At 47.9% G+C, this 26,927-nt stretch overlaps 1 protein-coding gene across 2 annotated transcripts in view; it reads left to right on the top strand.

Annotated features, from left to right (window-relative positions):
* The window catches only part of Drd2 (dopamine receptor D2), a 62,943-nt gene that overhangs the window by 33,908 nt on the left and 2,108 nt on the right, over positions 1 to 26,927 (top strand). The window contains exons 2-7 of one of the 2 annotated variants that reach the window (XM_041638571.1): positions 16,352 to 16,667; positions 20,575 to 20,684; positions 21,579 to 21,715; positions 22,910 to 23,100; positions 24,040 to 24,126; positions 25,610 to 25,940. In XM_041638571.1, coding sequence (XP_041494505.1) covers positions 16,383 to 16,667; positions 20,575 to 20,684; positions 21,579 to 21,715; positions 22,910 to 23,100; positions 24,040 to 24,126; positions 25,610 to 25,940 — 1,141 coding nt within the window. In that variant the 5' untranslated portion in view covers positions 16,352 to 16,382. The remainder of the gene's footprint in view (positions 1 to 16,351; positions 16,668 to 20,574; positions 20,685 to 21,578; positions 21,716 to 22,909; positions 23,101 to 24,039; positions 24,127 to 25,609; positions 25,941 to 26,927) is intronic. The other variant, XM_041638572.1, reaches the window with a different exon arrangement.

Consider the following 26,927-nt stretch of genomic DNA (forward strand, 5'->3'; position numbering starts at 1 on the left):
CTTCACCTTGCTTTCTCCTTCCTGTCTAGTCCAGGACCACAGCCCGTGGGATACTGTTGCCCAACATTTAGGGTTGATCTTCTTACATCAATTAACCCAGCCTAGAAACGTCCTCAAAATGACAGCGATCTGTCTCTGAAGTGGGTTTAGAAATTGTCAAATTGGTGATATTTTATTAACCATCACTCTTTTTTATTCAGCATGGTTGATGGGTTCACTGAAAAGGGCCTTTAGAGAAGAGAGTTACTAACCAATAATAGGTCAATCATTGCATTTTACCTGAGAGCACCTATGCATGTTCATACTCCCAATTATTTGGGTACATCTCAGGCCTTTATGCCTGAGTCCACTATATGAAGTTTAACTCAAATTATTGAAGCAGTATATCTGTATTTTACAAATTCAAGTATTTTTAAAGAAAAACAAAAGTTTAAATTTCCTAAAAAGTAAATATAGATTTTAAACATTTTTTGGTTATAAATCCTTTATAACTAGTCAGGATTTATTTATTTTTGTCTCCAGCCCCTGTTCTTTCATTATTGTTGTTATTTTCATCTCTTTCTGTAGTTTTAATTAAAAAATCTTATGTTCAATTTGTCTTTGTCAGAAAATTTCTACCATGCATTCCATTTCATTTTCATGGGTCAATAACCCAAGTTGATGCCTGTGTATCATGGCATATGAAATAGTGAACTGAATTAATGACATTGTCAGAAACAACCTTTTGGCCTGAGGAGGACTTGCCACTATTGTTGGATTGATGGAGACTGACCAGGTCATCAGCTGCCTTGATTTTCTCATCTTTCATGACAGCCATCCATCTCTCCTTTATAACTACATGGACTGATTCTGTGTTATGGACCATTCAAGGTTGCTGCTCCCCACGAGCTTAAGCAAGTGGCTGGCACATTGTAAGCCCATTGTAAGCTCTCCCAGTGCTGAGATGGTGGGGCCTGGATCCTCCCAAGGGTTGAGCATGACAGGCAGGGCTCTGCACCTTCCCTGGGATTGTTCATGATGGGGGCAGAGTGTAGCATCCTCCCAGCAGAAGCGTACCTACCGTGGGCATCCATCTGTTTCCTTGGTGTGATGACTAGTCCATTGCACCAAGAACTCAGAAGTCAGTGGAGACTTTCTCACACATATGGTCTTTCATCAGCTACTGCCTAGCTCCCACTCTGCACCAGCCAATTCCAGGTGCTCACGTAGCTAAGAAGGAACACAACATAGACCTTGCTATTTATGAGCCTAGGAGACAGGGGAGGCAGACTTGTGGATTTTGATCCACTGGTACCAAAAATAAGTCCTGTGAAGTTCTCTGAAGGGGGGCAAGTAAATAATTCTTCCTGGAAGAAATTGCAGCAAGCTTCCTGGAGAAGCAATACATGTGAAGAGAAAAGGGAATTGGGCATCATTTTCTCAAATAAACCAATTGTACTAGCAAGCAGGCTAACAAAGTTGCTACCTGGCATGGAAATTGCAGGTACCAGCTGCTGAGTGTATGTTACATGTTATATTACCAGCGTCCTAGAGAAGAGGGGAATCCTTGGATCCTGTGACATCCAGCAAGCCTTGGCATGTGTGTTAGAATTACAGAGGAAGAAAGGGAGGATGAGGTAGCAGACCACAGCCATCCCTCAGAGGTTTCAGCACTACACAGAGTAAAAACCATAGCAGAGATGCTAGTACAACAAAGACAGAAAATTAAAGGCAGGCAGGGGCCTGTCTTAGGTCACCAGTACCCTTGCCTATTTGACCAGTGCACAAGGCAGATGCCAGCTCTCTGTTTGTTACATGCCAGGAAGATGGAATGTTTTGTCTCAATCTGCAGGGTGTACCCCAGTTCCTGGAGAGATAACCACTTTCTTGAATGCTGCTGTAATTAGATGATCAGTCACAGAAAATCTAAAGCAAACAAAACTTTTTTTTCTAAGACAGGGTTTCTCTGCATAACAGTTATGACTGCCCCACTTTGTAGACCAGGCTGACCTTGAACTCACAGAGATCCACCTTCCTCTGTTTCCCGAGTGCTGGGATTAAAGGTGTGCACCACCACCGTATGACTTCAAAAACAATTTCTGAGGAGAGAGATATTAAGATGATGATGTCATTTCTACTATTATTAGGGAGAGAAAGAGGCCCAAAGGAAATAGTCCTGAGACCTGGTTCCTGTCTCCATGGAGGGCTGGAGAGATACACAAAATCGTGTCACTGTGCCCAACAGGCACCGGTGTGGCCTCCAGCCTCCCTGATCCATTATGCTGCTGCTCCTGTGCTGTGGGGTGGCCAGGGGAGAGGGCGCCAGAGTCTCCTTCACACACAGCCTTTGTTGTTTAGCAGCATAACAGCTCAGTTGCTCCAAAAACATAAAAACAGGAGAAACAAACTTAAGCGCTTTCTGGAACCCGATAGTAAATATGGATGGGATAAAACCAATTGGTTGTAGGGTTATCAAGACTGATAGGATCTGTGGCAAACCCAGGAGCTTGTATCCCCAGCCAGCCAAGACTGGGTGTCATGATGGGGGCTTTTGCTAAATTCTTGAGGTCTAACATCTCCAAAGATGAACCAACTGAGGAGATGTAGGGCAGAGATGGCGACCCTCCCTTTCTCACCTCCTCAGAACACTATCCTAGCTCAGGCACAGCCCTCCCTTGGCCTTCTTCAGTTCCCTGTGTCTTGTGTAAAGCTGGCTGCCTCTGCCTGGCTCCAGCATGTGGCTACCACACAAGAAGGCTGATGCAGAGCCAGGTGTGGCTTATTGCATCCATAATCCCAACACTGAGGAGGTGGAAGCAGGGGCATGAAGAGTTCAGCATCATAGGCAACTCAAAGCCAACTCCAGGCTACGTAAGACCGTGTCCAAAGAGAAATCAAATAGATAAGCTCAGCCAATGTTCAAAAGACTTAGCGTTCTTTAGATGAGAAAAGCCAGAGATGCTAGAGATTTTATATTTTAATATGAAATCTCCAAATGTTAAATAATGGCAACAAATTCCGTTTCCCCCACAATGTTGTGTGAGCCCAACACATTCTATCTGCAAAACTAAATGTGGCCCATAGGCTATCAGGCTGCACATGTGAGCAGAAGAGGATTAGCTACTATCACTGAGTTGGTGGAGGCCGGCCAGGGAGTAGGCAGCCTTGACGGCTGCAGACTGCTATAACTGGGCTCCACCTTCTTCTCCCATATACTAACGTGGACTGATGTCTGTTGTGGATGGTCCAAGATTGCTACTGCCCGAGAGCTGATGACAAGCACGTGACCCAGTTTCTCAGACCTACGAAGGCCGAACTTTCTTGGGTACTGACTTCATGTGTGAGGGACTGCACACGATTTCCAAGCGAAGCGAGGGTGCATGAACTCGGCAGCACGCACTGACGCCTGCAAGGAGAGGAGCGCCCCCCTCCTCCGTGCCACAGCCATCAAAGCTCTCGTCAAGCCCGTGCCTCAGGGAGCTGTCACAGCCTCATTACTGCTAATTCATCTTCACTTAGTGCATCAAAAGACTGATTTATAAAATTGGGTGGGTGCATAGGAAGTTTGATTAGCAACATTATGTTGTTTGCCACGGAGGGAGCAGGGAACTTAGTTCGTCAGTGTCCCAGGAGCTCCAGAGAAGATCCAAGTGTTTGCTCTGTCTCCGAAGTTCTCAGGGTCACAGAGCAGAGTAGCAGCTCCCCAGGGGGTACTTTCTCTATTTCTCCCTTACCCCATTAGTGGGTCTCTGAGGTTCACTGTTGATCCATTGATCAAAATAAAACAGGATGCAGAGGATGTGGGTAGGTGATGTGGGTAGCATGAGCCAGGCTTGTCTTAACACTAAAGGAAAATAAAAGCAGCACAACATTACTTGATATGTGGCTGCTGAACTGGGCATGGAAGTTCATGCCTGCTATCTCAGCAATCAGGAGGCTGAGGCAGGAGAATTACTATTGCTTGGCTCTAGCCTGAAAACCTGATCATCTCCCAAATACCTGTACCTCCCAAATACAAGGATTTTATGTGCCACCTCTCTAGGCTTATACAATGTTATGGCTAGAATCCGGGGCTTTATGAATGATAGGCAAGCACTCTATCAGCGGAGCATCCCTAGCCACCACCTAGTGATAATGTATGCACCATCAATCCGTAGACAGCCGAAGAAAGGCCTAAGCTGGATGTTAAGAGAGCAGTCCTTTTCCTGTAAGGCTTTCAAGTCGGCAGATCATTTTGAAACGTATCATTATATTTGATTTCTCTACTCTCTGAAATTAGGAACAAGAGCACTCGTTATTAGATCCTTATTGAGTATTAATTATTTAACCGAGAATTAGGAATACGGCTCATCAAGAGAACCCAATCAGATGGCTGCATGTCAGATGAACTAATTCATGGTTGACGATGCCCTTCTAGATTACAGAGTCTCGGGGTCCTGATGGAGTGCTCTGCTTGTCCGCCTCTGCCTTCAGGGGAAGGGCAGGACTCAGATCTTTGATTCTGCCTAATTCTCTAGAAAGGCTACAGGCTAGGTGTGACTGACCTCTGTGAGAGTCAGAGGGAAGAGTCACCATTGTTGCACACCACGAGGCACACATCAAGAAGACTTTAAGGGTAACTGTGAAGTGCCTCAACATCTCAGGGGTTCAGATCGTGGCTGCGAGTGGGAATTTTGTGACCCTAAGGCTTAAGTCTCTGAAGAAGCTTGGGAGCTATGGAGAAACCACAGGGCTCTCTCATAGCCTCTTATCCCAGTACAATGTTTATTGTTTGTTTTTGTCTGGGACCCTTACGTGGCTCAGGCTTATCTATGCCGTTGGCTGTCTGTTTTGTTACTTCTCTCTTTATGATGTCAGCTTCCAGTTACTGCCGCGAGGCAAGTCACAGTTCTTAAGTTAGTTTCGTAGCAGTTCCAATGAGGTAGGAGTCACTGCCTGATTTTCCAGAGAAAAAAACTGAGGCACAAAGCCTGGGTGTGGTGGCGCACACCTTTAATCCCAGTACTCGAGGGGGCTGAGGCAGGAGGATCTCTGTGAGTTTGAGGTCAGCCTGGTCTACAGAGGGAGTTCTGATGCAGCCAGGGCTACACAGTGAGACCCTGAATCAAAACAACAAACATGCAAAAAACCCCAAATAACAAAACCAAACAAGAATCTGAGGAACACAGTGCTTGAAGTATTTAAGCTGAGCCTAGGAGCAGGCGAGTCTCTGGTAAAAATGTGCAAACATAGAAAGCGTCAGCTCCTGTACAGGACACTACGTTGTGATTCTCATGGCCTAGAAAAGCCTGATGGATTGGAGAAGGAGCGGAGGAGGAAGCTCTGTGCATGTCCCCGGCCTGTAGTTGGGACAGGGCCACTGCCTCCATGTTTCCTTTTGCAAAATACACATCTTGTTTTTCTCTAAGGTCCACGATCTAACAGCCCAAGAGAACAAGCAGTCCATATCCATAGTACAAGGATCATGGCCCAGGGAAGGAGAAGCCCTAATGGGCAGCAGGAAGTCAGACTGACTGGGCCTGAGGGAAGACCTCTGAGGCTGCTCTGGACCCAAGAGAGAATGAAGGTCACCCACATTTTTTTCCATTCAAATTGTTTCTATCCAGAATCCCCTGAGCTTAATACTCTGCAGAGTTCACTTTTCAGAGCAAGTTGGTACTCCAAGAATGTTATAGTTTGGGGAAATAGTCAGAAACTTGGGCGTGGTATGATAAGGAGATTATAAAGAGATTACGAGGAAAACATTTTGTCGGAGAAAATTTTACACATGTATAGAAATAGGAGGAGTGGCAGAACAAACTCAAGGTCACCATCACCCGCTTTCAACCACAACTTACGATAGCTTTTCTTCTTACTTTCATAATCATTTTCAAATAGGACTCAGATGGCACGTGACCTCATTTATAAGCATTTCATTCTATGTCACCGGAACACAAGAACTCATCAAAATTTAAAACCCGAATGTGAGTGTAGCTGGGCATGGTGGTACATGCCTGCCACCTCAGCCCTTGGGAGGTGGAGACAGAAAGGTCAAGAGTTCAAGGTGATCCTTAGCTAGTCAGTAACCTGGAGACCAGTCTGGGCTATCTGAGACTTTCTTCAAAGAAAAACATCAAATCAAAATGTCCTTGTCACACCTTATTCATAGTCCTCATATCAAAAAATCTCCTACAAAAATTCTCAGTTGTCTCAGGAATGTCACGGACTTTGAACAGCTGGTTTTGATTCAGAATCCAAATAAATACTTTCACACAAGGTGATTGGTTAAATGAGCATCGGAGTGGCACTTATCCTGGAGGCCTCTCTGGCTCTTGTTTCTTTGTTTGTTTAGTTGGAGTTTGTTTTTGAAGAAAGCAGGCCATTTGGCCTATAGCAAGTTCTGCTATCTGAGTTTTCTATTCCATTGTGAAGTTTTCTGTCTATTGGTCTTCATGGTCCTGAGACTAAATTGCTCTTTATTTGGGAGTCATAAAGTTCAGCCTTGCTTGGCCTATCTACTCTACTGCAGGAAGGCAGGGAGGATCTTGTCTTCTTCTTTGCCTGGGACAGCAATGGTTCTTGCCTTTGCTTGCTGCATCCCAGGAAGGAGAAGTTGGGGAGAGCTGCTGGTTGAGTGTCCCCAGCATTAAGATCACAAGCCTCCTATCAGCCCAGCCATGCAGTCTGTGGCCTTTTTCCTTTTTATGAACAGGACTGCCTTCTCATAAAGCAGAACAATTATTTTCTTCCAAATAGCCAGGATTGTTTTCCCTCTTTCTAGAGCAATAAGGTTCAGGATTTGTTTCCCTCTTGACTTTCAAGAGTCTGTTTTCTCAATTCTTTCCTGAAATTAAAGTAAAGGTCAAGGAGGCTGGTCTGACACTCGGCTCCCTCCCTCCCCAGCTCCTGCAGAAGGGGAGCTGGTCCTGCTGCATTCTGGGCTCAGATGTCCAGACCAGCCCCTTTGAGATAATCAAACTCACCTCCCCAGGTCTTTTCTTGGAAGGAGAGAGAGAGAGAGAGAGAGAGAGAGAGAGAGAGAGAGAGAGAGAGGAGAGGAAACAGAACAGTTCCCAGAAGCTTCCTCTTTGCATCGGTGTTCCCCTTCTCAAGGAGGGGGCTCCAGGCTCCATCCTCTCCACCTGCGTCCCACTTGTCAATTTTCTGCTGCACGTGAGCTGCCCTGGAGACCTGCCCCTTCCCTCGCACTGTGAAGATTTTTAATCAAAAGGCGGCACATGCTGAATGGTACCTCTCTTAGCACCACTGGAGCTCTTCTCCCCAGCCCTCCCCACACTGAGTCACTCAGCTAACAGTTAATTAATGTGTGACACTTTGACAGTTTGTGCGGAGACATTTTTACGGAGCCATCAAAATGCACAAGGACGAGCCTGGGAGCCATGCATGCCTGCTTGTCTCTGCCGAGTCTCCAGATGCTGCCTAGCTCCAATGCAGACCTTGGAGGCCTGCAAGTCAGGCAGGGGACAAAGCTCTGACATCAGCCCTCTGCTGCCTGGGCCTCCCTGGGGAGATCCATATGGCCAGGGATGCCTGGACATCCCTCGTGACACCTGGTCCCCGTGAGGAGAGGCGCAGGGAGGACTGCCTGGGATGAAGGTCCCAGAGGTGATGACGCTCCAGCCACATTTATCCTGGGACAGAAATGACCCTAGTCCACATTCAGCTCCCTTCTCTTCCAGAAGATTCTCAGTCAGAGGTCTCTCTGTGGCTGAGTGAAGAAATGAGCATGCTCCAATCCAACTGAGGGGACCCCAGACTCCTCTCCATCCCCCTACATAAGCTAGCTCTTTGCAAATCTTTAGCATCCTACTTGACTCCATTATAAGATGACAACTTGCACACTACAACTTCACTTTTTCAGTGGGTCATTAAGCAAGAGGCTAGGAAACCTTGCGTCTCCTGGCCTCCAGTAACCCAGAGTCCAGCTGGGGGCTCCCTTTCCACAGAATGCAAGTTACCTGGGATCCAGCTCTACCTCCTGCTTATCCGCAACCTCAGGTATACATACACTCTGCCCTCCCACATCCTGGAACCCTGAGTGCTAAGTGTACACTTCATAGAAATCCTAGAAGAACTCTAATAGCTAAGCCTCCGTCACTGGGATGCAGAAAGTCAGGTGAGAAGCATGGTCCCCATGGAGAAGGATCCAGAGGGAGAAACTATTACAAGGTGGGTAAGACCCCCAAGCCCAGTGTCTGCTGGATATAGACCCTTGCATGAGATACTACTAGCTCCATAGATGTCTCTTCATTTGGGAGTCATCTCTTGTTGCCAGGTTCTGTGCCCGGAGGCGGGCATCTGGAAGGAACGAGCCAGCGTTATAACAAGTTTCTTACTTTTGAGAAGATGCATTGATTGATACCAAGCAATTGGCAAACAATGGCCTTGCATCTGCACTGTTTCCAGAAGCACTGTGCTGGGATGAGAGATATCAACAGAAGCTTCCCTGGAGAAGGGCTGGGAAGGCAGGCCTGAGGGTGGGGCTGAACTTTGAATGTGGTAAGATCCTGGGCCCAAGTCTGGGCTGGGCCTGCAGAGGAAGTGGAACACTGAAACCCAGGGAGGTAGCATCCTGTGCTGGAGGTTTGCAGATTTGGTGACAGCAAGTTAGGTGAGGATCCATAGAGAGATTCAATTTTTCCTACAAAGCAGGAGGCTGGAGGCTGCCAGGAAAGCTTTAATTCCAGAAAGTGGGGTGAAGTTGGGGGGGTTCAAGTTGATGGCTGAACTACCACCCTCAGGCTGGGTCACTGAAGGCCCTTGACATAGGCTATACCTTCTGGCTCCAGCAAGGCAGGGGCAGACACAACCAGAAAGTGAGAGGGCCAGAAATTTTTTTCTTGGCTTTCCCAAACTTTCTAAAGAAGCCTTAACAGTGTCCTGCAAGGAGACAAGCTTTGCTGCTGCGTTGTAAACTTGAGGTTGGTTGGCCCATGTCAGACATGGAGGGTGTCAGAAGTGGAGGTACATAAGAATGTGATATCAGCCTGTGCTCTTTCCTACCTCCTCTATAGAGACCTGTCACCCCCAATGGTGGGCTGGGTCATTAGAGGGAAGGCCCCCATCTAGTAGGTCTCTAAATATACAGACTTGTGCTCCACAGTGGTGTTGAGGCTGAGGAGGGTGCTGTTCTGGAGCCCGAGAGTAATACCTATGACTGTCACAAACATAGGAGATAATCAACTTAAAGAGGAAGGGTTTGCAGTGGTTCTCAACCCCTTTGGGTGCTAGCATATCAGATAGCCTGTATATCAGATATTTACATTGCAATTCATAACAGTAGCACAATTAAAGTTATGCAGGAGCAACAAAATAATTTTATGGTTGGGGTTCACCACAACATGAGGTACTGTATTAAAGGGCTGCAGCATTAGGAAGGTTGAGAACCGCTGGTTTAGAGAACAAGATGGCAGTCCTTTGGTTCTATGGTTGGTGTGGAGGTAGCACATCATGCCAGGAGACTGTGGTGGAGAAAACTGCTCTCCTCACAGTGGTTGGGAGGCAAAGAGAGGAAGAGGATAGATAAGAATTCCTGAGGGCTCACCCCAGTGCTCTAGCCCCCCCCCCCCCATCATGCTTAGGGTGTTGAGAAAGAGTGTTCTCAGGAGTTGAGTGAGGAGAGGGGTGAACCTGGAGCTGACAGTATATGCCTTGTCTCATGTCCACCACCACCCCTTGTTGCGGCCAGTTTCATCCCTCTTCTTTGCCATTTCAACAGACACGGCCACCCCAGACCCTCAGCTCAGGATTTAAGAAACCCTGACATTCAGACAATGCTAATATCTCTGTCTACCACTCCAGGCCCTTGGAGTCTAGGTCTAGGGGTCTCTGTGGTGGGGTGGATGCCTGCTAATAGATCCCTGGTAGAGCACCTAGGACTCCTAGAGTGACATCTGTTCATCCCCCACCCAGGCAGAGGCTGGTCAAGAAATATAAGGAACTGTTACTTGATGGGAGCATCTCCTCCCCTCCTGCTCCTTTTCCCACTCTGTCTTCCTGGAGCCTCTGGAGACTCCAGACAAACAGCCACTCTTGAACCAGAGCTTGACCCCCACCCCCCACTTAGAGGAGGGAAGTGGTGGCTCCGGTTGCCAGGGCCCCTGGAGAGGAGCACCCTACCTACTCACTCCCAATCCCCATCCAGCACATCACTCCACCAAACTGCTTTTGACATGGAAATGAGAACTGCCCCCCCCCCTTTTACTTTTTCATTGAAATGCTTAAAGTCTCGGAAAAGAAGAAAAAAAATTGATGTGTTTAAGACAGCAGTGTCTCACCCGCCATCGAGCCTGATAAGGGATTGTTAAATTTTAATTAGACAATTAGATTCCTTCAAGTGCCAAACTTCAGAGGAGGCAGCACAGAGAAGCGGAGGGGAGAGCACAGGAAACAGGCTGCTAGGGTTCATAAAGCAGCTCTCCCCCCTCCCCCACCCTCCAGCTCTGCGCTCCCTGGAACAGAAATGAGAAGACACAGAGGCCGGAAGGAGGAATGAAAGGGTGACACCACCTTCCTGGACCAACCAACTTTCCTTTGGTGACCCAGGTTGTCCCAATGGATGGAACTCTTTGACGTTTTACCCTAGCTGTCTGGGGGCTAAACTTGATTGCCCCCCTCAAGTTCTGTCCCTGAGAAAATACCTCATTTGGGAGTCATCCTTCAACCATGGCACCTCTTCTTTCTCCCAACCTGCTTGTGAAGAGTCACTTCTGTTGACAGACTGAGAGCCTGCACGTCTCTGGGGTGTGACTGGAAGAAGTGGGGGTGCTCTGTACCATAACCTCTGCTCCCTTCCCTGTCCCATGCTGTGTTCTCCCCATCTTTGGCTCAGCAGAGGGTGGTCTCTGCAGGGTGTCAGTCTAGGTTGCTGGGAATCCAGCTCAGCACCAAGGAGTCTCTCAGCTTCTCCATGGGAAAGCTGGGTTATTTCCAAATTAGGCAACATACAATACAGCTGCCGAGCTTGGATACCCTGACTCTATCTTCTTGGCTTGCTATTTCCACACATCCTGGCTCACTGCAGACATCAGCTCTAAGCTTCGGAAGAGGCCACTGCTAACTAATGCAGGCTGGAGCTGGGCTCGGTGTTTGAGGGACACTTGTGGGGGCGGGGCGCACTGAGCCCCAGAATAGATGGTACTGGAAGATCTTTTAGATGACCTTTGCCTTTCTAAACAAGGGCAGAAACAGTGAATACTGGGAGCAGATGAGGGGCAGATGGTTTCTGTCGCCTCACTGGCCCGGGGCTTGTAGGCCACCTACATTAAAGGCTTTCCTATCATCCCATCTGTCATGGGATCATCTGAGAAAGCAAGCCTTGGAGGTTCCACAGTACCCATGGCACCGTGTCTCCTGGTGAGGTGGATGGGGAACAGTTGTCACAACCCTTTTGATGCTCAGGTAGATATAGTGGGTACTTTCGGGACACTGACCGAGACATTCCTTGAATGAGCCTAGCATCTCAGGGTTAGATCAGTCGCCTGTTTCCCAGGAGGCACAGTGCTGTGGCTACACCCTTTAGGCTGAGATATGGCCATGACACATTTGTATTTGTTACTCAGTGAGTGCTCGTTAACTCGGAACTGTGATAGGGAGCCTTTGTATTTTTCCAGGAGGTAGGAGCCACCTATGAGCAAATGGGGGATGCACTTGGGGGCCGGTGAGCAATTCCTTTGTGTTTTTAAAGCCCCGACCAAAATCTTCTGGCATGTGACCATATTTACCTGAAAATTCTTATGACCGGAAGAATAGCTCACTCAGGGCAATTTTCAGAACAAAAAAAGGAAAAGAACAAACATTTTGGTCTTTCCTGTCCAATCCAGTGTCCTGGCCACTGTGTGGCCTCTCATGTTCTGCATACAAGTCGCAGACCACATCTGGCTTTGGAGCAGATGCTGACCCCTTCTGCCCAACCAGCCCAGGATACCCGGAGGAACCCCAAGATGTCTCAATATGAACATTCTCATTGTCCACCCCACAGGGATAATCTCTGGCAAGGATGAAAAACCCAGAGGCTCAGAGGTCAAGGACATGAGGGAGAGGACATGGGGTAGGGTCCTCTAGGTATTCTGTGTCTCTTGATATTTTGAGGGGTCCAACAACCTGTACAATCCAAAGGCTGACGGAAAAGAGGAAGGAGATGGATGAACACAGGGTTCTGATCCTGCCAGGTTTTCTCAGGCTTTCTGAAGGAGTCCGAGAGGTACTCTGCCTAATCCATTCTAAGATGCAATGCCCTCCCTCCCTTCCGTTTTCAGTGTCTACAAAGTCAGAATGCTCTTTGTAACTGACGGCATCTTAGGTCTGTGCTGGAAGTTAGCGCTATTCTTTTGCTTTCTTGGCATTCCCTAAATCAATACTGAAGCCTATATTCCACTCTGAGGGCCCAAGAAAGTTAGTTCACCTTACAGCAATTGACCAGAGGAGGTGGCCTGGGAAAGAAGAATCCTCCAGGCTAGCTGCTACCCCACTTGTGGGTTTTTCCTGCAGCCAGGGCCCAGGCACAAGCTTTACCTCCTCTTGGAACATTTTTCCCTTCATACAGCATCCCCGGGTGATCTTTCTTCTGTTCGTGCAGCCCTGGTAACCCTGGGTGTCCAGGATTTCTCTTCCTATGGGATACACATCAGATTGGACAAGGGTCTATCTTAGGGGCCTCATTTTAAGTTAATTTTCTGTGTAAAGGTCCTATCTCCAATCACCTTCTGAGATATTGGGGTTAGGGCTTTAGCATATGAATTTTGCAAGGCTGATGTGAAACACAATACAGCCCATTACTGGAGTCACCATTCAATGCTCTTAGGGCTGCATTACTTTTGGGCGTTTGTGAGTCTAGTGGTCAGTGTCAGCAAGTGCATTTCAGGGCCAGATGGGTTTTCTTCCCAGGTCTACTAGTGGAACTTTTGATTCATTTCAGCAAACATCTGCTTAATGCTCACTGCCTGCAGACGACGGAGTAGGGAGTCAGGAAAGAACAAAGCCATGTACTTATGTATTTACTCCATGAAAGTGAAGCAGCGTTGTATTTTGGTGAGAAAGCAGACACACAAGTAGGGGTATTCCAGGACAGAACCTGGGATGGGCAAGCAGGAGCCCCGAGGAGGGTGGAGACAGTCCAGGCTAATTCCAGAGCAGAGAATTCTGAGTCAGTCTTTGAAGCATTGTGTATGCTTAGAATTGAGTTTTCTGGATACTTGCCTTGTTTATGAAGTAGGGGTAATATTGAAAGCTCACAGACAGTTGTTTAGAGGTTCAGACAATATATCTAAAAATCACTAGGCAGACTCTCAAGCCCATAAGTAGATGGCTCCATCATCTTAGCTCACCCCTGTGTTGCAGGACCACAAATCTGATCTCATGAAAATGGGCCAAGGAAGGAGATACAGGGAACTGAGGACCACAGCACGTACCACTGGCTAGGCCAGGAGAAGGACTAAAGGCAATGAGAAGGGGGACAGAGAGATCTGGGGTAGAGGCAGGCCTAGTAGTCATTATGGTGACTGAGAATGCTGAGGCAGGAGGATCAACAGTTAAAGGTCTTCCTGGTGATGGAGGGCTAGCCCGAGCGCTTTAGTAAGGCTGTCTCAAAATAAAAAGAGAAAGAGGACAGAAAGGTGGCTCAGAGGAGCTGCTTAGCAGACGCTAAGTCCTTAGTCCATTCTCCCAGTGCTGGGAAAGAAAGCCAACAGAATAGGAGTGAAGGTTCCTCTAGACTTAACACATTGCAAGGTGCTTCATGTGTAGCAGGTTCAATAGATGCTGATTGAATAAATTAAAGTCACAAGCAGCCGGGCTGCCTGATCAATATGTGCATACAGGTCTCCCGCTGTGTGCTCCAAGTGGGAAGAGGAACTCACTGGCTTTGCTGAATGCGGCATCAATAAGACACGATGCCTCACCGCCTGCGAATTGGGAAACCTGCTGCAGGATTGCGCTCCATGTCGCACCACACTGAATTAGACATTTCCGTTTCCCTGGGGATCTCAGAGCAGTGGTGCTGAATAGGAGATCAGCCATCTGCTTTTTTCCCCCATTTTTATCCCAAATGACATTGATTGGTGGCTTTCACAGCCCATCTGGGTGGGGGAGCACCTGGAGGTCATAGCGCTTTGTGTGGAAGGCCTCAGAAAGCCAATATGTTTCACCGAACCCCATGAAATCGGAACACTTTTGTTGCCATTGTTAAGACTATATTATGTAATGTAGTTGGTATATTTTACTCTGTTGTGTTTTACTCTTTGTCCTTTGGGGGCCTGCCACTCAGCTCCCGAATAAATCATACGGAGTCTTATTCTTTTTTATGAATGCCCAGCCTTAGTTTATCTTGTTTTTTATCAGCTTTTCTTAAACTATCCCATCTATCTTTCGCCTTTGGGTTTTACCTTTCTATATACCTTTCTTTACATCTTACTCCGTGGCTTGTTGTATAGCTGGGTGGCTGGTCCTGGAGTTCTCTTCTTCCTTGCTACTTACTCTCTCTTTCCAGATCTCTCTCTCCTGCCTCGCTATTGGCCATTCAGTTCTTTATTAGACCAATCAGGTGTTTTAGACAGGTCAAGTAGCACAGCTTTACAAATTTAAACAAATGCAACATAAAAGAATGCAACACGTCTTTGCATCATTATACGAATGTTCCTCAGCATAAACTAATGTAACACATTGTCAACTAATATTCCACGACAATGTGTGCACAGTCTCAATGACAGTCATAACTCAAGTCAAGCTCTATTCCTGAGCTACATTTTCTCTGTGAGTGCATCTCTGCCAGACCTAGGGAAATCTGTGAGTTCCCATGGATGTTTCTTTCCCTTCTTAGCCTCATTCCCGCTCCTGTCCCCATTGACTCCACCACAGGCTCCTTCACACCAACTGTCTATGCCCACTTCCACTGCTGCCATTCAGTGACTGCTACCTCTTTCCAGAATTAAAGTTACCTTGTTTCTCTCTGCACTCTCTTCCACCCTAAGCATTCAGTGAACTTTCCAGAACCCATCATTCTTTCCTCCTAGGTTTCCATGGACTCCCAAGCTGACAAAACCCATTCAGTCTATGAATGTCCCTCTATTTTAAATTTCCTCAATCTCATTGTCATGCCCTGCATTTTACCTGAACAGAATGGTTTGCTGTTGGGGCTGTGCTATGTTCTTCCCAGGTGAAAAACCTTCCAAGATTTAGTTGCTTAGCAGTCTCCTCCTACTTCATCTTAGGCCTACCATAAGATGCGTTCTGTGGAAGTTCATCATCCATTGCTTGGATACCTGCAATGGCTTCCTCCTGGTATCCTGCCTCCTCTGTGGACCTCTCCAATTCAATATGTACCATGCTCAGATTCATCACACTCTGTCAGGTAGACCTGAACATGAGGTTTCTGCCCTTAGATCAAGTCTTAATGACTTTTCAGGCCCTCTGTGATCTCACCAATATAGCCGCTCTGATTCAACTCATGCCAAGACCCTCTAGGCTTCTGTTCCCTCAAATCTCTTTTAAGCCCTCTAATATGGCACCAGGCCTTTCTGTCTGGACTCGTCCCATAATCTCCAGCTTTCTACATGTCTAGTTCCTACATATCCTTCAGGTCTCAATTGAATGTCACTTTCATCAGAAAGTCTTGCTTGAGTATGTCAACTAGACGTCTATCTCAAAGATCTCTCCACTTCCTAGTTCCCCCACCACCACAAAGTTCATTGCTTGATTAATTGGCTATTGCTTTCTTTATAGATTGAACCCACGGCATTGTATATACTAGGCAAACTATCTACCATTGAAGTGTACTAAAACATCTTTGAATTTATGAGAGACAGAGTTTCAGTAAGTTGTCAGAATGACTTTGAACTCACACTGTAGCCCAGGATAGCCTTGCAATCTCTGTCCCCCTACATTAGTTTTGGAAGCAACTGGAATCTCAGGTCTGTGCCACTGAGCACAGTAGCTATTACTTCTCCTAGAATGTAAGATACAAAACCATTATTTTTTTGGTTTGCCTGTATATTCTAGTCATATATAGAATGATGATTAATAAATGTTAATAACATCAGGAATTAATGACTGCTTGTTCCTGTTTCTACCATCAGATACTGGAACTCTCAACTAGTTTACTGTGAACATGAGTAGGTTGAGCATGTGAAAGAATGGATAAGTAGTTTGTTTGAAATTTATTTGTTTCATTACACTTGAAGAAATGTGTGCTTTTCATTATTATACCACATGCTAGAAGAACAGAAGTAGGCCTCAACATTATAAGATCACTGAATATGAGCATAAAAATCCCAGGTTGGAGAAGTCTCTACTCTGCTAGTGCTTGGGTTTTCTTCGGGGAACCCCACACTGAGAGGAAGCATGCCGTTCACTCTCTGTGTTCATCTCTCCCGAGCAGAACCTTGCCACCCAGTGGCCCCGCTGCCCCGATGGATCCACTGAACCTGTCCTGGTACGATGATGATCTGGAGAGGCAGAACTGGAGCCGGCCCTTCAATGGGTCAGAAGGAAAGGCGGACAGGCCCCACTACAACTACTATGCCATGCTGCTCACCCTCCTCATCTTCATCATCGTCTTTGGCAATGTGCTGGTGTGCATGGCTGTATCCAGAGAGAAGGCTTTGCAGACCACCACCAACTACCTGATAGTCAGCCTTGCTGTGGCCGATCTCCTGGTAGCCACACTGGTCATGCCCTGGGTCGTCTACTTGGAGGTAGGTCTGGGTCCCTGCCTTCCTCTAGGAGGACCTAGTCCTGGAGGCTGGATTCTTAAACTCCAGTGGTTTCTGCCACTTCCCCCAGGTAGCCTTTCCTTCTCCTCTGGACTCATCTTTCTCTTTATGGGCTAGACAGTCATAATAATTATGACCGTCACTCATAGTGTACTTTCTAAGCCTATGGCGCCATGGATAGCAATTTTATATTACAGGATCTTCCTATACGCTCCTCAAAGCAGCCCTGCGGGGAGCTGGCACTGTGACCATCTTGCAGATGATGAAACAGCTGGTCAGAGAAGATAAATGTCTTCTCTACTCACACAGCTGGAAGGTCCACGTTAGAATCCTGCATCGCCCTGGAATTGTTTCAGCGGGTTGTACTAGAAGCGAGACTAACTGGGGAGAATCCCTAAAGAGGGGGTATGTCTGTGCTCTGGGGCCTGAAACTCTTCGTCGTTCCCTCCACATTGCAGACACTGGGGCTGCTGTTCTGTGTGACCTTTATCTCCTCTCCCCAGTTTATTCTGGTGCCTGGATCCTGCTAGAGGTAACCATGAGCTGCCCAAGCTGCAGTCATTTTCCTCAGGGAGGATAGTGTAGCCTCCCAGGACAGAGCACAGCTGTCCCTCAAGCTGGAGGGCAGGCAGCTCCCTGCTGAGAGTCCTGTGGCTCACACATTGTGGACACTGATGGAGAAACGAAGAACGGACAGTTCTATGCTTAGTTCCTGGAGTAGGAACCAGAGGCTTTGAGGAAAAGCAGTCTGGTCCATCTTGACCAAAGTCTCCCAGTGAAGTGGACAGTTGCTGGTGGAGAAGTTCCAAAGTGGCTCCCTTCTTCCCGAGGGCACTCTCTAGGCCTAGCCAGCAGATATGGGGGACCGGGGAATTTCAGTGGGCACAAATGTTTTCTCTGCCTGGAAGCCTGGGTGGCCTGTCCAGGGCAGGTGGCAGTCTCAAGTCTGGGTATGTGGGAAGAAGCCTAGGTTTTGAATATTGTTGTTATTTGTTTCTGTTGCTAGAAAATACTCTGATAAAAAGCAACTTAGGGCAGACAGGATTTATTCTGGCTCATAATTCAAGTTACAGACCATTGCTGGGACAAGCCAAGGCAGGCACTTGAAGCAACTGGTGTATCTCATTCACAGGCAAGAGCAGATAGAAATACATGTGATACATGTGCAAATGCTTCGCTTGTTCTCTATTTTTTTTTTTAGACAGGGTTTCTCTGTGTAGCTTTGGAGTCTGTCCTAGGATTTGTTCTATAGACCAGGTTGGCCTTGAACTCACAGAGATCTGCCTGCCTCTGCCTTCCGAGTGCTGGGATTGAAGGCATGCGCCATCATGGCCTGGCTGCTCTCTCTACTCTGATACAGGTCAGGGCCCTGCCTATGAAATAAAGCTACCCACATCCATGGTGGGTCATTCTACCTCAATGAATCCAGCCAAACCCACAGAGTTTTGGGCATGGGCACAGGCCAGCCCTGCTCTCAGTGAGGCTCTCTTTTCAGTTGAGCGTAGGTTGCCGCTGGTTGAGAACCAGAACTAACCACCACAGGCTCCCACTGCCGCTCCTCTATGACTCTCTTGTCTGTGAGGGTCCTGGACTCTGTCCGTTCCAAACCCTGTGCAAAACTCTCCCTGAAGAACCTCCTAATTCTCAGGCTTGATCTGCCCCTGTTCCCTTAAAAAAAGTGGGGTGGGGTCCTATACCTCAAGCAATCACAGCACAATGATGGAGGAAATAAAAGTACAACTAACCTTTGTGTGCCTTGACCCCTTGCTTGTAAGTTAAGAAGAACAACAGTCCCTACCTTGTAGGAATGTTTGAAAATCAAATGAATCCTGATGTACAAAGTGCCTGGGATGGTTCATGTATCATACTACGTAACAAGGTGGATGAAGGTGAAATGGTGACAGATACTTAGAATCCCTCAACTTCCCTTTGCTCTTCCCACTTCCCCCTTTTCCCCCTCTTCGTGCACAGGCAAAGAGTCACTCTCTTTCCAGAGGGAAACACGTTCCACTCAGGGCTCTGTCCATGTGTTCTGTTGGCTTTCAGCCACCATGTGGGACAGGGACAAATCTCTGCACCAACTGCACTGGGATCTCTGGGAACCTCAGTCTCACACAAAGATGTCTTCTTATTCATAACTTTCATCATTGTTTTAGAGGCACTTCAAGAGTCCACGTGCAGAAAGGCTTTCTTGGCTCCACCCCTTTCCACTTAGATAATTGAGGGAGAGAGGGAAGGGAGAGAGCAGCTCCTGCCTCTCTGGGGACTTCAAGGTCTCACATCCTTCACAGAGAGAGTTGCTGTGAGCCTTTTCTAGAAGAGATGAGATTGCAAAGGTTTCAGGGTCATTGAATTACTTATTCAACAGTGATTGAGCATTTTGTCCTTTTCTCCCCATTGAACTTGGGACCTGAGGAATTTCCATGCCATGGATGAAAAACCTGATCAGGGTTTAGACAATACACTCTGCTTGAGAAAGCATGGACTGTGTGGACCATTTCCCTCTCTCTCCAGAAGTCTAGGTCGGAGTAGAGCACACACCAACATACTAAGTAGATCTTTGTAGACAGGATGAATGGCAGGCAGAAATGGGGCAGGACAGATGGGAAAGAGGTCCTTGACATCTGGATCCTCAGGGACATGGAGGTAGCTTCTAGATACCAGTCTCAGGAGGTACTCCAAAGCTGGTGTGAACCAGATGGGGCTAGTGCCCTGCCCAGTGGTCCTCTGAAAATGAATTCTGTATATCTGTGCTTTACAGCTGGATACTCAGTCAGTGATGGCTCCCACAGGGCAGGAAAAGAGTCATGTGAACCTCCAGAAGGTGTACCCAGAAAAACTGCTGCCTCATCCATGGGAGGTGGGGACACCCCCAGTGGAGCTTACCTGGGAATGTTTGATTTTATGTCTGGGAAGCTGAGAAAGGACAGCGATAGGGAAGAACCCCCTGACAATTATCGTGGGGGCTCTGCTGAGTTAGATAACACTCAGTGGGTGCGTCCCTGCTCCAGGACATGGATGGGGCTTTCTCACCCTCTCTCCTGTGAGAGGCCAAAGGTTTTCCTCTATGGTTGGGGTACTCCAGACTTGCAGAGTTAGCTAACCCTGGGAGGGATGACTTCACCTTAGATCTGTGAGATGTGCTGCCAAAAATCAGAGAGTAGAGTGGCTATAGTCTGTGTCGTGAGTAGATGCTAAACGGGCAGAGCCAGAATTTTAGGAGGTAATCACGCAGGTGCTTTCCAGATTAGAGTTCAAAATTGAGGCACTCAGATAGGGTGAGCCATCTTTCTTCTAACACAAAGTTTCTGGTATACAAAGTAGCTTCACACGTCTGAAAGGAGAGAGGTCAGGGATACAGGCCCCAGGTCCTCGTAGGCACCACTCGCTCCTCACTGCTGCTCCGCTGATGAGCTGTAAGGTTTCTGTGATGGATGGACAGGGACTGTCAGCCTAACGGGATCTAGACCACATAGAAGACAAACCTCGGGCACGTCTATGAGGGACTTTTCAAGATTCAATTACCTGAAGGGGAAAGACCCAGTCTAAATGTGGGCAATGCTAGCCCATGGTGTAGACTACGTGGACTGAATACAAAGAGAAATGCCAGATGAACACCTTTGGCTCAACATGACCAGATGCCTCAATCTTCAGCTACCCACCCTGCCTTTTCCACCACGTTGGGCAGCTGTGAGCTGAAACAAACCCTTTATTATACTGCTTTTTCCAGGTATTTTGTTGCAGAAAGCAGAAATGTTGCTAATACAGCTACTAGGGTTGTTCTCTTGTAGAGTGAGAGAGATTGTCACCCAACCTCTCCCAGTAATGAACCGCTGATATGTACCCTCCACAACCCTGCTTCCCATCCATGACACTGCTTTGTCTCCAGGTGGTGGGCGAGTGGAAGTTCAGTAGGATTCACTGCGACATCTTTGTCACTCTGGATGTCATGATGTGCACGGCCAGCATCCTGAACTTGTGTGCCATCAGCATCGACAGGTAAGGGCAACCGGGTGGGGGTGAGGTGATCCTGGTCACTCACCTTTCTGCTGAGTGCCTCACCTCTCCTCGGGGTCATGCTCTCTCTGTGATGCTATAACTACTGGCTGCATGTATGTGAGTTCGTGTGTGTGTGTGTGTGTGTGTATGTTTGGCTAGGTTAGTGTAGACTCCCCACGGACTACCCAGATTGTAACTTGTATGAAAGAATTAGTTCTGACTGGAGCTCATGGGAAGATTGTAGAAATTATTTGAACTCCATGGTTCATTTTCTGGACATGAAAATGCCAACTGTCCCTTAGGCCATGGTGTTGAGTTTGAATTTTGTGTCCAGCACAAGCGATATGGTCAAGGGGGTCCAAGCCATGCCCACTTGACTAAACTGTGTCCTTAGAGCCTTTACTCGTATATGCAGACACATCATGAGGGTTTTCAGAGGCCCTGCCCTTCCCCCTCACAGGATTGTTGGAAGACCAGATTAAGTAGAGCTCAGTAGAGGAATGTGGAGAGAGGATTAAAAATGGCTGCCACTATTATCCCTTATTGCTAAATGGGGCTAAGGGCTTGCTCTGAGGGACAGAACCACCACTCGTCACCAAATTCTTCCACCGTCTGAAGTCCAGTTCAGTAAGTACGTTTTCAAATGTGCAAAGATCCATCAGGAAGTCTGTAGTTCAGGTGGGGAGATTAATTAGTGTAACAGCCCAGGAGTCCCCAGTAGCTGCGGCTCAGTAAAAGCTTGACTGTGTGTTTGAAGGCAGGGACAGGGGAAGGGCTGACTGAGTGAATTCCTCAGACATCAGAGAACTGAGTCGAAGGGGCATCTGTGGTGCCTCTCGCAGAAGGAGGCATCTTCTGGCCTGCAGCCCAGACTTAGGACCCTCCCCTTTGCAGGTACACAGCTGTGGCCATGCCCATGCTGTACAACACACGCTATAGCTCCAAGCGCCGGGTCACTGTCATGATCGCCATTGTCTGGGTCCTGTCGTTCACCATCTCCTGCCCACTGCTCTTTGGACTCAACAACACAGGCAAGTCTGGCCTTGGCCTGCGGCTCAGAGAGCTGCACCTCTCTGCTCTACTCAGGACACTGAGTGGCTGAGTCTTTGATATAGAAATGGGTGGGAGCCCAGTGGTAGCCACTTCTTATCCCCAAGGAGGCTGGATACATCCCCCAGATCCTGCCTTACTCAGAGTTGCTCCAGATTGGGTGGGAGAGGAAAGAATGACTCCACGCACATTGGGACTGTCTGGGGGACTGGGAAAATGGTTGAGGATGGAGTCTGACCACTTTCAACATCATTTAATATGTTGAAGTAAGCCAGATAGCCTTGCACATGTGTGTGTGTGCTCACGTAAGTTTAGCAGGGAGCTTACTCCATCCATATCTGATTGTGGTATTTAGGGGATGAGATTGAAACCCAGTGGGTCAGCTGAGTCAAGGTCCCATGCTGCCTGGATCAAAAAAGCTACAAACAAGTAGGAAGTAAGCCAACCCCAATTCCCTTCCTGTGTGGGGCAGAGTCAGGAGCATCTCAACAAAGGAGGAACAGAAAACTTGCAGTATGGGGATGCTTCTCAGCAGAGAGACAAGAGTTACAAGGCAGCCCTGTGGTTCATAGGCTAGAGTGAAGCTCCACAAGTGAGTAGTTGAGAATACAGGTGCCACAGGAGTCCCCAGAAATGTGGAAACGGCTAGTTATACTTGATTAATCCAGAATGGGCTTGATAGTAACACACGTTTGGTCAACCTGGAAGGGACTGTGGATGCCTATTAAACACTAAATCATGGCTAAGCTAGTTCAGTAAGCAGGTAAAATTATCCTATTACCAAAACTATGGAGCGGCAGGGCCTCTCTTTCCCCCATTATATAGGAAAGGCGAAAGTAATGGCTTTCTCTTTTGAAAATGTTTCCTTGTGTCATCTCTTCTGAATCATGGCTCTCCTATGTGCCCAGAAAGGACAAAACTAACGAGCAAGTAATTAGAGAAGAGGAATGAAAAACTTGGAAACAGTCAGTAGTACCAACTTTACTTCTTGCTAACAATTTATACCCTGTTTTTTTTTTTAACTTTATTTGCATTTACCATTTCCAGGCAACAGCCAGTATCTAGCCTGTAAAACTGCTTCTTGTTCCCACCAAGGGGGATGAATGTCCTCTGGTGGCAATGTGGTCTGGCGAGCCTGCTAACACCTTACCCGTATGGTTTCTCCTTTCCTCTAGACCAGAATGAGTGTATCATCGCCAACCCTGCCTTCGTGGTCTACTCCTCCATCGTCTCGTTCTACGTGCCCTTCATCGTGACCCTGCTGGTCTATATAAAAATCTACATTGTCCTCCGCAAGCGCCGCAAGCGGGTCAACACCAAGCGCAGCAGCCGAGCCTTCAGAGCCAACCTGAAGACCCCACTCAAGGTTCTCAAACCTCAGCCCCGACGAGGGTCCCTACCTAACTACTATCAAGAGGGCTCATACCACACTTGGGTGGGCACCTGAGACATCACAGCAAGTTGGAAGTCTAGGCTGGAGGAGCTTCCTGGGGCTGGGCGATGGTGTGGACCTCAGCTGAGTGACAGCATCTTTAGAAAGGGAAGACATGGGTCAGTGATGGATGCTAACTAGAATGATCTACATGAGACCTTTGTGGCTGCACAGAGCAGTTCTTGCTTGGTCTGGTCCTTAGTTTCTCTCTTCCTCCTCATGTAGTTTTACCTTTCTCTCTCTAACCTTTCCCTTCCTCCATCTTCTCCGTACTACTCTTTTGACCTGCTATGCTCTGCCCTTCCCTCCACCTACACCCTTGCCTCCTCTCTCCTTACTTCTCTCTGCTACCCCTCTATCCTTCCCCTGCCCTTTTTATCATCTAATCTCCCTCTTCAACTCAACACTACAGTGAAGACAGAGTGTGGGTATGGAAAGGGCAAGAACTCACCGGTTAGAGGCATCAGGTCCAAACCCTGGTGCCATCGTTCTGTTGACGTGTGTCCTTGGGCATGTTGCTTAGCTTCTGTGAGCCTCGGTTTCCTCGTCTGTTAAACGGGAGTCACGTGCACTTCACAGGGTGCTCCTGAAGATTTGATGTGAGAAGGGATGTGAGCATGTACCGGGCACGATCCCGAGTGGGTCCTCCAGGAAGAACGAGGTCCTTTTGCCCCTCCCCTTGCCCACTCTTCTCATCTAGCGCCAGCCTTCTTTCTTGCCCTGCTTGTCTTCTGTGATAGCATTCCTCCAATTACTGAGCCTCTCTGCTCAGAGTCCGAGTTCTCCACGGACTCCCTTGCCTTGGGTTTCTGTCCCCTTACCGCCTCTGCTCCCCACTGTCTTGTGTGACCCATGTGCTGGCTCACTCCACAGGGCAACTGTACTCACCCTGAGGACATGAAACTCTGCACCGTTATCATGAAGTCTAATGGGAGTTTCCCAGTGAACAGGCGGAGAATGGTAAGTGTTCAGGCCAGGGACCCAGTGCCGTCTTTCTGCCCCCAGTGGAGCCCATAATTCTTGATCCTGGGACCTCGCTAGCTATTTTAAGGGGAAAGTGCCTCCTGGCATCCCTATTTTGCATCAGCTGAGAGCACATTCATCTTGCATACTTTCAAGTATGGGTGCGGTGAGATACCTGATTCTGCAAGGTACAGACACACAGGAGCTTGTTGGGAGACATGACCTGCTTATGTAACCTACCAAAAGTGACAATAGGGGCTATTTCCACTTCTCAAGCACCTGCCATGCTTTCTGTCATCCCATCAAATCCTCATGTGACCCTGGGAAGTAAATCTTATTGGTCTACAGCTCACAGAAGAGGAATCCAAGGCTCATGAAGTACAGGTAGCTCACCCAAGTCTGAACAGTTAGTGTCTAGCATGTCCTGGAGTCCAGATCTATGTGACTTCTGAATCCACAATGTTCCATTCAGCGTGTGGTACTTTCTGGATAGGCAGCTCTGGGGCTGGAAGCTGGGAGCTGGCAGCTGGCAGTGGGGTAGGGGAGGAGCAGAGCACCAGAAGTGGACAAGAAGCATATCCTATAAGTAAAACCTGTACGTGCATACATAGCATACCTGAGCCCTTCGTGGTACTAGCTAGCACCAGAGTTCAAAAAGCAGGCCTTTCATCCCCCTGCCAGGAAACCCATGGAGGACTATATCTAAAGTCCGGAAATACGTCTCTTAGTCAGCAGGGTCCCCACAATGGGCCTGCCTCCCAGGGATAAGACTTTAATGAACCATTTGCAAAGCAGACACTAAAAGAGATCTCAGGTTATATTCAAGGCAGCAGCCCATTTTTGTCATCTGAACACCTAGGCTGTATTTCAGAGGCTGGTCTGAGACAACCAACGCCCAGGACAAGGGAGTCTAAAGAAGAACTTGGAAGCCATGTGTGGGTCTGTGCTGGACCTTCCAGGTCAGCCCAGCAGAGACGTTATGGAGTTTCCAGCTCAGTCCTTGGTTTCTGGATCAGGCTAGTCAGCCCACATGCCCGTGCTGGTGCAGGAGTCTATACTCCAGCCTGGCAGGGCGGATGGGGAACATGATTTCCATGTAGTCAGAACTGAGTTCTTAAAGGTGAGTCAAGATTGAATGTCAGTCAGGGAAGGACATATCTTAACATCTGGATTGGTGTCTGGCCCTTAGTTAAAACCCAGAAAGTGTCACTCAGGTTAAAAATAAGAGAAGTCCCTGGGTAATAGCACCCAAGTGTTTCTAGGGTATTGAGGCTTCATAAGGATTTAGGAAGTGGTTCAGGAGTGACTGCCATAAGTTTGAGTGCTGTATTCAGATGGCCCTGCCTCCCAGTGATGGCCTTCTCTGTTTTCCTTGCAGAGCCACCCTGTTGTTTGCAGGAGTGTGCAGAAGGGCAGGAAAGCCAAGGCTTGGTGACTTCTGCCCAGAGATTTCATCCTAAGTTCTCTGCCTCCACCACAGGACGCTGCCCGCCGAGCCCAGGAGCTGGAGATGGAGATGCTGTCGAGTACCAGTCCACCAGAGAGGACCCGGTATAGCCCCATCCCGCCCAGTCACCACCAGCTAACTCTCCCCGATCCATCCCACCACGGCCTCCATAGCAACCCTGACAGTCCCGCCAAGCCAGAGAAGAATGGGCATGCCAGGATTATCAACCCCAGGATTGCCAAGATCTTTGAGATCCAGACCATGCCCAATGGCAAAACCCGGACCTCCCTTAAGTCAATGAGCCGCAGGAAGCTTTCCCAGCAGAAGGAGAAGAAAGCCACACAGATGCTTGCCATTGTACTTGGTGAGTCAGATCAGGCTGACAGCCCTGCTATGGCTTGCCTCGGTAGGGGAAAGGGTAACCCCTGTAATCCCAGACTCTTGTCTTGATGACCATGGCTAGAGGGGCATGGCTTGTGTACTTCCTTAGTAACAGGTCACACTCGTTATAGTCAGTCAATATTCAGTAGAACCTCTTATGGTGCCCACTGTACAGAAGGGCAAACCAGGACTTTGAGTAGTTACACGAATTGACCGTGGTAAACTCGGGCAGTTTGGCTACAGTGTCTGAGCTTCACTGATCTATGGGAAGGCACCATAGCCTGTGTACCAGGCTGTGTCCCCATCTTCTCCTTCTAGTCCCCCAGTCTGTGGAGTAAGTGGCCTCTCAGGGTTGTTATCATAGTAAGGATAGCACAGAGCTAGGAAAGCATCACGTATGTGAGTAATTGTGTGTTTTGTTACTTATTACTATAGGTGAGGAATTTGGAAATAGACATTTTCACTCAACCATGTCCCTGTGGGATAAAACTGTGAAAAATAAGATGGGCCTTTGAGAGGTGTCTCTAGCGTCTATGGTCTGGAGAGGTGGCTCAGCTGATAAAGGTGCTTGCCACAACCAAGTCTGATAACCCGAGTTCAACCCCTCAGTCCTGTATGGTGGATGGAAAGAATCAGTACCCCCAAGTTGCCCTCTGATCTCATGTGGAACATGGATGTTCATGCGCACGCACACGCACACACACACACACACACACACACACACACACACACACACAAAGTGCAATTAATTTTTTTCAACTTCTAGAAAATTGTTTAATGACAGACAACACCTAGGAAGCAGACTGATGCAGACAGTTGGGAGAGGAGAGTAGGATGTGAGCTTGCCATCTCTGTGACACTGGGACCCCATCTGATGGTCAGGAGATCTTGGTAAATGAGTGGGCAGCTTCTGATGCCCTCCCGCTCAGAAGCAGAGGCCCCAGATGGGCAAGGGATGGGTTTGGAGCAA

This window comes from Microtus oregoni, unplaced genomic scaffold, assembly GCF_018167655.1.
Source record: "Microtus oregoni isolate MIOR12 unplaced genomic scaffold, Mior012 000055F_ref0000237, whole genome shotgun sequence".
Lineage (NCBI taxonomy): Eukaryota > Metazoa > Chordata > Mammalia > Rodentia > Cricetidae > Microtus > Microtus oregoni.